Genomic DNA, 10,298 nt, shown 5'->3' with positions numbered 1-10,298 from the left:
TCTCCTGCCCTTGGGGCCTGGACCCTGAGGGGGCCACCCGCTGCCCCCCCCCCCAGCCAGGCACCTGACTTTCCCCTCCCCCAGCATCCCACCCCCACACCCTCCCAGACACAGCCCTCAGCGGCAGGGCCAGAGCCTGGGCCCCTGCACCACCCCCTCTCCACGCGTGACCGCGGGCGGGCCTCGAGCTCGGTTCTGTAAATAGAGGCCCCCTTGCTTCCGGGACCACGCTCGGGCGGGTCTGAATGGCAGCCCGAGAGTGGCCACCAGGGGGCCTCACTCGGCCAGGGTCCAGTTGGTCCCCAGCAGGTGCCTCACCGCAGATTTGTAAGGAGATGAAGTACTTTAATGAGTGGACACGGCTCTGTGGGATGCGCTGGGACCCAGACCAACAGCCGGCGGCACCTAGTACTTGAGCAGCCAGCGCGGCTTGTGCTGGCTCAGCGCCGTGAAGTAGGACCACCACCAGGGCTTGCCGCCGGCCCCGGGCGGCCTCCGCGGGGGCTCCTGGCCCGGCCCCTCGGGCGCCCCGTGCGGGCCCGCGCCTCCTGGCGGGTCTCGGGGCCCGGGCCCGCTTCGCCGAGGCCCCTGAAGGAATTTCTTGGGTCCGGTCCCCAGGGGCTGGAGGATGAAGTCCACGCGGCCGGCCCTCCTCAGCCGGGCGGGGATGGTGACTCTCTTGATGACCTTGGAGTAGCCGGGGGCCTGAGCGATGACGATGTGAGTCCCCGGGGGCAGCAGCCGCCAGTAGTCGCCGTCCGGCGCTGTTGACAGAGAGCAGGGAACGGTGCTCGGACCTGGGCTCAGGGTCACCCTCGAGGGGGTGGGGATGGGAGTCAGTGGGCGGTTGGCCTGGAGGGCGGAGAGACCCCACGGGTACCGTGGCCTCTGTAACGACCTGGATTGTTCTTCCCGCCTCCTCCCTCTATCACGCTCCTATTCATCCCTCAAAACCCTGCTTAGGCATCACCTCTTCCCTGAAGCCTTCACAGACCGTCCCCCCACCCTCTGTCCCCAAACCACACTGTTCCCCCTCCCTCCCTCCTCTGCACCAGGTAACTCACATCACAGCGCCTCACGATTTTCAAATCCGCTGTGAAACCCCGGGACACCTGAGCCCACTGGACGTGCCAGGTATCAGTGGGACATGAACTCTGGGATAGGAGCACACAGGCCCCCCTGTGGTGTGTGAGAAGGGGGCTTTTCCCTCAGCTACTCTTGAGGAGCAGGGAGCGCGCGTGGCCTGTTGCTGGCACCCAGGACCTGAGCGCGCCCCCGGGGGCCAAATGCCGCAGGAGACAGCTGGCGGCGAGCAGACCGGTTCCGCGCACCCTCACCGCCCAGACGGGAGGGGGACGGGTCAGGCCGCCCCAGGCACGTGGGGACACAGAGCTCCGGGAGCCTGGGCCGGGACGCAGGCCCAGAAAGGCGCTCACCTGTGGTGATGTCGTGGCGAATCCCCTTGACGGAGATGCGGGCGTTCTTGACCGGCTTGCCGAACTTGTCCATCACCACCCCTTTGATGCCCCGGTGCACCTGTCGGGCCAGAGCGGAGGGTGTGGGTGTGGCCGTGCAAAGACCCGCCCAGCCGCCCAGCCAGGCCCCATCTGTCTCTTCACGGAGCCTGGGGTCTCGCGGGGGCACAGCCACCCGAGCCCCCCCCCCCCCGCCTACGTGAGTGAGCCACTCCCCTCTCCAGGCCTCGGTTTCCTCATCTGTGAGGTGAGGGTGACCGGTGGGCCCATCCGTGGGGCAGGCAACCCGGCCTGGGTCTGTGAACGGCCCGGGCCCGCTAGAGCGTCCGGCGGACATTCCCGGCTGCGGCCCCGAGCAGAGAACCCTCTGCCCACTGCTGACCCCCTGCAGGCCCCGCCGCCCTCATCGGAGCCGGGGCTGGTTCTGAGTCGAGTTCCTAAGGGCATGTGGGCCACCAGAAGGACACGGGCCAGGATTTGGGCCCTGGTGTCAGTCTCTGACTTTGGGAAAGCTCGTCTGTGACCTTGGGGAAGCCACCTCGCATCTCAGGGTGGCCGCCCCACCTGTAAGGCAGGGTCACGCAGCCTGCCGGGGAGCTGGGGGTAATAGTACATAGCAATTCGGACAGCACCAGGTGGGGACACGGCGCCTGCCCTCCCGCCGGGCCCAGGCCCTGAGTACGCCCACGGCTCCTCCCAGAACCGCCCCATCCTGCTGGCATGTCTCCTCCTAAGACAACGGCAGGGAACAAGCAAAGGCACTTTGGGCTGGAAACACGGGTCCACAGGCCACATGGCACCAGGCCAGGCCACTGGTGGGAGGGGAAACCGCACCGTGAGCCTGGCCTCTCCCAGGAGGCTGCTCCCCCACCTGCAGTGTGGCCCCAACACCTCTCAGCTCCCTCACCTGGCCAGTCCCTCTCCCCTTCCAGATGCAGCTCATATACCTCTTCCTCCGGGAAGCCCTCCCTGATGACTGGCCACATCAGGGGCCTCCTCTGGGGTCCCACGGTCCTGGGCTTCACTCTCCCAGCCCCAACCTCACTGTAATGCCCCTGACTGCCCTCCTCCCGCAACCTGAGAGCAGCGGTCAGACACAGAGTAGGGCAGCGGTCAGACACAGAGTAGGGCCGTGGTCAGACTCAGAGTTGGGCAGCGATCAGACACAGAGTAGGGCCGCGTTCAGTGTCAGCTTGCGCTGGCTGGGTTGTATTTGGTCCTTGCTCTCAGGCGGAGGAACCAGGATGTGGTGCTTTCTGGCAGGGAAGGAGCGATGGTGAGCACCCTCCCCTCCCGCCCCCACCCCGGGGGGTGGAGACACCCCGGAGGCCTGGTCAGGATCACTGGGCAAAAGGCCTGAATGGGCCCGACAGGCCGATCCTTATCTGCAGGCCGCCCGGCTCTCCTGAGGGTCGTCCTCGGGGGCGGCCACGCCCGGCCGTGCTGCCCAGCCGTCCGCAGCCTCTCGCTCGCTATTAAATCTTCATATCCCAGCCTTCACATACAATATCCTCAGAGCCATCCCAGCACCACTTAAGGCTCCTTAAAACTCATTTTCACCAGACGGCCGTAAAATGAAATGAGCCGGGGTCTGGCCACGAGCCATGATTGAATGATGCCGGCCCCACACAGCCAGAGGTCGGGCGGCCGTAAAACAGGAGCTCAGCGCTAATGACCAGCGGCCAGCGATTATCTCTGCTTTCTCTGCCGCTGGAGCTGCTGACCCGCAGGCTCGCTGCCCAGCTCGTGCCTGGAGGAAGGCTCCTGACCTTTCTAGAAAGGAGAGATCATGGACAGAACTGGGGCTCGGAGCCTGAGCTCACGCTCCGGGCAGCGGCTGGTGACGGTGGACAGCCAGGCCCATCACCCTCTCTCCTCCTCGGCTGTCGTACGGCCGCTGAGGGCAGGGACAGGGGCGTGCATGGCCCAGCAACCCCCCTCCGTCTGTAAAGTGGTCCCTGTCCGCTGCCTAGGATGGGGTCAGCGCCGATGCCAGGCGTGGGGGGGGGGTGGCTCTGTCAGCGCTGTTCACCCCCCACCCCCCACGCTGTGGCCCCTTTGGGCCATCGAGTTTCCCTCTCAGAGCCTGCTGCTCGCTTTGGGTAATTTGTTAAAATGTTTGGGAAGATATAGCAGAGGTTCCCACAAACTCCTGAGTTCCTCTCACGCCCCTGCCCTCATGCAGACCCCGTGCCACCCCTCGGCTGTGAGCCACGCTGGGAGAGGTGGCTGGACGCCGGGCATCTAGTCCCCGCTTGGTCACCCCAGACTTGGGCCTCCAAGTCAGTGAGGGGTTATTTTATTTTATTATTTTTTAAAAAATATTTTATTGATTTCAGAGAGGAAGGGAGAAAGAGAGAGAGATGGAAACATCAATGATGAGAGAGAATCATTAATCAGCTGCCTCCTGCACGCCCTCTACTGGGGATTGAACCCGCAACCGGGGCATGGGCCCTGACCGGGAATCGAGCCGTGACCTCCTGGCTCACGGGTCGATGCTCAACCGCTGAGCCAGGCCGGCCAGGCAAGTGAGGGATTATTTTAGCCACATTCTCCAAGGCCCCACTCACGGCCACCCAACTATTCCTGGGTGACCTCAGCCCCACCACGACAGTTCTCCTCCCCCTCCCCCTCCCCCACCAGCCTGTGCCCTCCCGTAAGAGGGGCACAGAGCCAGCACCCCCGCATTCCTACGGCCATCGGGACCCTCACCCCCCGGCCCCCTGCCCGAGCTCTCCTTGTCTCATCACCTTTCCCCTACTCCTTCAAGACACAGCCCAGGTACCACCTCCTCCAGGCAGCCCCCCTGGCTGTGGGGCTGGGTCAGGTGTTTGTCGTGGGCTGGCAGGCCCCTGACTCTCTCCTTGTTCAGCTGTGCCCCTTTGGGCCCGAGAGCCTTGCTATGCAGGGTGGGAACCCTTTTCCTGCCAGGGCCATGGGGGTATTTAGAACATCTTCGAGGGCCAGACAAAATTATCCACTTAAAGGTCAGCCGCTGTCTGTGGTCAGACATGTAACTAGCTCCCCCCGAGTGCCTTGGCAGGGCCAGACCTAAGGGTTTCGAGGGCCTTATAGGGCCCTTGGACTGGACGTTCCCCACCCTTGCTATACAGCGACCCCGCACTCCCAGGGCACGGCCTGTGGGCGGAGGCCAGTGTGAACTGGGCACTGAACTAGCAAACAGGTGAAACACAGCAGCATCTGTGGGCGTGGAGCCCGCCACACGGCGTCGGACCACGCAGAGGAGGCTGCCCCTGCCCCTGCCCCAGCCCCAGGCCCCAGGCCCCTGCCTCTGCCCCAGCCCCAGGCCCCAGGCCCCTGCCCCTGCCCCAGCCCCAGCCCCTGCCCCTGCCCCTGCCCCTGCCCCTGCTCCCAGCCCCAGGCCCCTGCCCCTGCCCCTGCCCCTGCTCCCAGCCCCAGGCCCCTGCCCCTGCCCCTGCCCCTGCCCCTGCTCCCAGCCCCAGGCCCCTGCCCCTGCCCCTGCCCAAGGCCCAGGCCCCTGCCCCTGCCCCTGCCCCTGCCCCAGGCCCAGGCCCCTGCCCCTGCCCCTGCCCCTGCCCCTGCTCCCAGCCCCAGCCCCTGCCCCTGCCCCTGCCCCTGCTCCCAGCCCCAGCCCCAGCCCCTGCCCCTGCCCCTGCCCCTGCTCCCAGCCCCAGCCCCTGCCCCTGCCCCTGCCCCTGCTCCCAGCCCCAGCCCCAGCCCCTGCCCCTGCCCCTGCCCCTGCTCCCAGCCCCAGGCCCCTGCCCCTGCCCCTGCCCCAGGCCCAGGCCCCTGCCCCTGCCCCTGCCCCTGCCCCTGCTCCCAGCCCCAGCCCCAGCCCCAGCCCCTGCCCCTGCCCCTGCCCCTGCTCCCAGCCCCAGCCCCTGCCCCTGCTCCCAGCCCCAGGCCCCTGCCCCTGCCCCTGCCCCTGCCCCTGCTCCCAGCCCCAGCCCCTGCCCCTGCCCCTGCCCCTGCCCCTGCTCCCAGCCCTAGGCCCCTGCCCCTGCCCCTGCCCCTGCCCCTGCCCAAGGCCCAGGCCCCTGCCCCTGCCCCTGCCCCTGCCCCTGCCCCAGGCCCAGGCCCCTGCCCCTGCCCCTGCCCCTGCCCCTGCTCCCAGCCCCAGCCCCTGCCCCTGCCCCTGCCCCTGCTCCCAGCCCCAGCCCCAGCCCCTGCCCCTGCCCCTGCCCCTGCTCCCAGCCCCAGCCCCTGCCCCTGCTCCCAGCCCCAGGCCCCTGCCCCTGCCCCTGCCCCTGCCCCTGCCCCTGCTCCCAGCCCCAGCCCCTGCCCCTGCCCCTGCCCCTGCTCCCAGCCCCAGCCCCTGCCCCTGCCCCAGCCCCAGCCCCTGCCCCTGCCCCTGCCCCTGCCCCAGCCCCTGCCCCTGCCCCTGCTCCCAGCCCCAGCCCCTGCCCCTGCCCCTGCCCCAGCCCCTGCCCCTGCCCCAGCCCCTGCCCCTGCCCCTGCCCCTGCCGCTGCCCCAGCCCCAGCCCCTGCCCCTGCCCCTGCTCCCAGCCCCAGGCCCCTGCCCCTGCCCCTGCTCCCAGCCCCTGCCCCCTGCCCCTGCTCCCAGCCCCAGGCCCCTGCCCCTGCCCCTGCTCCCAGCCCCTGCCCCAGCCCCTGCTCCCAGCCCCAGGCCCCTGCCCCAGCCCCTGCCCCTGCCCCTGCTCCCAGCCCCTGCCCCAGCCCCTGCTCCCAGCCCCAGGCCCCTGCCCCTGCCCCAGCCCCTGCTCCCAGCCCCAGGCCCCAGCCCCTGCCCCTGCCCCTGCTCCCAGCCCCAGGCCCCAGCCCCTGCCCCTGCCCCTGCTCCCAGCCCCAGGCCCCAGCCCCTGCCCCCAGGCCGCAGGCTCACCATCTCCATGAAGCTCAGCAGCGGCTCCTTGTTGTGCTGCCAGAGCCCGTAGAGCGCCTCCTCGGGCGGGAACTTCACGCAGCCCAGCTCCACCGTGATCTCAAAGCAGTTGCTGTGCAGGTAGTTGAAGTCGGACATGCCTGCGAGCGGCACAGGCAGTGAGCGGCCACGGGCGCCGCTTCCCGGGCGCCGGGGTCACCACCCCGCCCCGCACACGAGGCCGAGGCCCAGGCGTTTGGCCCACGGGGCAGGGGCCACGCGGCACTTGGAACCCAGCCTGCGGGCCAGCTGTGCCGCCCGCGTGGGTGAGGGAGCCGGCCTCCAGGAGAGCCCCCACACGTGGCCAAGCCGCCGGCCCGGCCCGGGCCCAGGGATGGCAACGTCCGTCCACCTGCCGGTCCCGGCCACAGCCCAGGGCGGGGCCCCGTCACCACCATCCCTAGGGGACGCCGCCTCCCAGGCTGGGCAGCCCGCCAGCGAACCGGCAGAGGGAGGGTCCCGGCAACCGGTGCTACCCCGCCCCAGCCGCTCCAGCCAGAAGCTGCGGCAGCGTCTGAGCCAGGCCCTGGTGGGCAGCCCTGTGCCGGGAGCCCGGGGACCCCCGCCTGAGGAAGTCAGCCCCGCCTGGGAGCCCTGGTGCCCAGTGCCGCTGCCAGGGGCTCAGCATCCTGGCCTGCAGTGCAGCCGCGCCCCCCACATGGCCCTGGTGCCCCCCCCCCCCCGACTGGGCTTCCCCTGGGGGCCCTAACTCAGGGTCCTGACTGAGACTCGGAGCCCTGGGGGTCAGGAGCCCTGGAGCCTGGGTGGTGGGAGCGAGGCTGCTCTGCCCAGGGAGGGATGGCCGTGCGTGGGGAGCAGGGTGAGCGCTCCCTGCCCACGCAGGAGGGGGGACAGGCTTGCCATGCGCCCCAGCTCTGCCACCCCATCGGCCAAATGGCACCAACAGCGAGTGTCCGGGGCCGGGCGGAGGTGGCAGGCAGAGCAGAAGCTGTGGGCCAGCCCAGCGGGGCCCTCATGGCGCAGGGTATGGGGTGCACCCCGCCCGGCTCTGCACCCAGTCCTCAGCGCAGCTGAAGCTAACATCAGTTCAGGTTGAATTTCGGGGAAACGACGAATGAGTGCGGGGTATCCTGCGGTCCTGGAGCGCGCGGACACAGCGCTGCGAACGCTTTGCTATTCCCCACGTGTGAGCTGCACTGGGGCTCCCTGCTGACCCCCAGACGGCAGACAGGGCCAGGCCACCATGGAGTCCTGTCCCGGACGCCTCGTCAACCAGGAAGGGCAGCGAAGTCCCGCCAGCTCTGCTACCAGCAACTAGGACTCCCCGCCCCTGAGCCGGGCCTCCCAGGTCCCGCCCGCCCCTCCCAGGTCCCGCCCGCCCCTCCCAGGCCCCGCCCGCCCCTCCCAGGCCCCGCCCCTCCCAGGCCCCGCCCCTCCCAGGCCCCGCCCCTCCCCCTCGCACTTCCCCGCTCCTCTCAGGCCCCTCCTTCACCCCACCCACCCCGCCCCTTACCCTGCCGGACCCTGGCCGGCGCCCAGGGTCGCACCTCCGGTGAAGCTGTACCAGTCCGCCCCGTTGATGATGCTGCCCCTCTTCAGGAAGTTGCCCCCACACCTGTTCTCCGACTTGTCCATCATCATGGGGTGGACATCCGCGTAGGCTCTGGCCAGCAACTTGAACATCTGGAAAGGAGACCCGAAAAGAGGTTCCCCGAGGCCAAGACCAGAGGCGGGTGCTCTGTAGGACACCCCAGACCCCGGAAGATGGAGGGGCCTCCACAACGACACCTGCAACCCAGGTAAGACAGGGGAACTGTCCGCGCAGGGGCACAGCATGTGCGAAGGCCGGAGGTGGGATGGCCTCGGAGGCCTGCACACCTGGCAACAGGCCCGACCTGGGGGGTGGGCGCAGGAGGACGGGGCAGGAGCGCGGCGGAGGCCGGGCACGGTGGGCCAGGGTAAGTGAACGAGGACCAGGCAGCGGCCCAGCTCCTGCGCCGGAGCCCTGGGTCACCCAGCTCGTCCCGCTGGTGTGGGCTGGGTCCGAGGGTGTGGTGGGCGCCGGGGCTGGAGCCCAGCTCAGGAGCAGGGCTTCCGGTGGAGCAGGTGGCAGGCGGAGAGATGGGAGGGGCGGCCGGCCCTGGCCAGCCTGGGGGCCTCCAACGCTGCCCTGAGGCCCTGGCCCTCCTCCCCGGGTGCCATGGAACTTTGGGGTGACTTGGGACGCCCTGGCCAGCCTTTCGTCAGCTCCCCTGACCCCCCAGCGCCTCTCCTGGGACCTGGTTTCCCCGGAAACCCCACGGGCTGCAGGCTGAGGAGCGCGGATTGCTGGTTGATGGCTGGTGGGTTCTGGCTCTGCTGGGACTCACTGAGATGAAGGGCCCCCTGCCCCCTCTCCCCCCCCCCCCCGCCCCCCGCCTGGGGACGTCTTCACTACCTGCCTCTGAGGGTCAGAGACACTGCGCCCGGAGCCAGGACGCCCGCTGCCCGGGGACCAGGCCTCCCCCAGGCGTTGGCCCTGAGCTCTGACAGCCCAGGGGATCCGCAGCCAGGGCACCGGGGAGACCCCCCCCCCCACACACACACTTACTGGCTCTGAGCACAGCCTGGCACCCCTGCAGGCCTGGGCGGCGCTGCTTCAGGAGTTGCTACCTGAGCTAATGAGGGGCCAACGGGCGGGACCCGACCCACCCCCACCCCCACCCCTTCCCAGACCCGCCTGAGCCCCAGGACCAGGCCGGGAAGGGACCCAGGCAGGCGGGCTGCGGGACGGGGGCCTGTCAATCTCCCAGGCCTCACCTGGCCCTGCTGGGAGGACCACTGAGGGAAGAGAGGCCAGACAGGAGGCGGGTCCTCAGGCCCAGGCGATGCTGGTGCCAGAATTCCTCCCCACCCCTAAACCCCCCTAAACCCGCCAGCCCCACAGGCGGGTGTCATGAGCGCGGCAGCACTGCCCTCTGCTGGCGGCTCCCGGAACTGCCCTCCCCGGGCAGGAAACACCAGGCGCCTGGTGGCAGGGAGGGGGCCACATCCCCACCCAAGGGCTCCCCGCCTGGGGCGCTGACGAAGGTGCGCGGGGCGGCAGCGGCCGGAAGGGTCCCGGGAGGAGGGGTTTGGAGCTGGACGGGAAGGCTCCTCTGAGTCAGGGCCTCTGGGCTCAGAGCAGGACCAGTACCAGGCCAGCCCCGAGGGCATCGCCCCGGCGCAGCTCCCCTGCGCCCGCCGCCCGCCCCCCGCCACGCGCCCCCTCACCTTCTCGTCGGGCGTGGGCGAGAACATCTTCTCCTCGTGGGGGTGCCGGGAGAAGTCAAAGGGGTAGGACACCACCAGGTCGCCCCCGTGCAGGCTGGCCGACAGCACGAACGGGGCCGTCCGCATCCACTCCATTACGGCCTTCGTCTCGGGGGCCACCTGCGGGAGGAGGGCCTCAGACGGGCCAGCACCGGGGACCCCGCCAGCGCGGCCTTAGGGATGCCCGCCCCCCCGCACCTGCCCCTGAGCCCCCGCCAGGCTCGGTGCTGCCGGTGCAGGTCCCAGCGGGGAGCTGTCCGAGGGTCAGGCCCTGCGGTCCGGGAGGCACCACCCTGAGGCCCCGGTGTCACTGAGACGCCCCCCCCCCCCCGGGTGTCCCTGGGCGGCGGGCAGGGCGCTCCTACCTTACCCCACCAGTAGTGCGGGGGGACGGCGATGTGGTCGGTGCGCGCGCCGCGGGTCGAGGCCAGGCGGTAGAACTCAGAGGTCAGGTCGGGGAAGTTGCGGTTCAGGTCCAGGTTCTGCGCGTTCTGCCTTCCACTTGTCCACCCGTTGTAGCCGGCACCCTGAAACACAGGCCCCCAAAACACAGGCCCCCCTAAACACAGGCCCCCCAAACACAGGCCCCCTAAACACAGGCCCCCCAAATACAGGCCCCCAAAACACAGGCCACCCTGAACACAGGCCCCCCAAACACAGGCCCCCAAAACACAGGCTCCCCTAAACACAGGCCCCCTAAACACAGG

General features: G+C 69.7%; 1 protein-coding gene across 1 annotated transcript in view; it reads right to left on the bottom strand.

Moving 5' to 3' along the window:
- Nucleotides 1-346: 346 nt before the first annotated feature.
- CPZ (carboxypeptidase Z) overlaps nt 347-10,298 on the bottom strand; it is a 22,399-nt gene continuing 12,447 nt past the window's right edge. Inside the window, exons 6-11 of the mRNA XM_059676532.1 lie at nt 9,957-10,118; nt 9,553-9,711; nt 7,848-7,983; nt 6,301-6,440; nt 1,437-1,536; nt 347-764 (exon numbers count right to left, since the gene is read on the bottom strand). Of these exons, the coding sequence (XP_059532515.1) occupies nt 406-764; nt 1,437-1,536; nt 6,301-6,440; nt 7,848-7,983; nt 9,553-9,711; nt 9,957-10,118 (1,056 nt within the window). The 3' untranslated portion in view covers nt 347-405. The remainder of the gene's footprint in view (nt 765-1,436; nt 1,537-6,300; nt 6,441-7,847; nt 7,984-9,552; nt 9,712-9,956; nt 10,119-10,298) is intronic.

This window comes from Myotis daubentonii, chromosome 1 (genome assembly GCF_963259705.1).
Source record: "Myotis daubentonii chromosome 1, mMyoDau2.1, whole genome shotgun sequence".
Classification (NCBI taxonomy): Eukaryota; Metazoa; Chordata; class Mammalia; order Chiroptera; family Vespertilionidae; genus Myotis; species Myotis daubentonii.
Note: the sequence above shows the minus strand (reverse complement) of the source record. Positions and strands in the feature narration are given on the sequence as shown.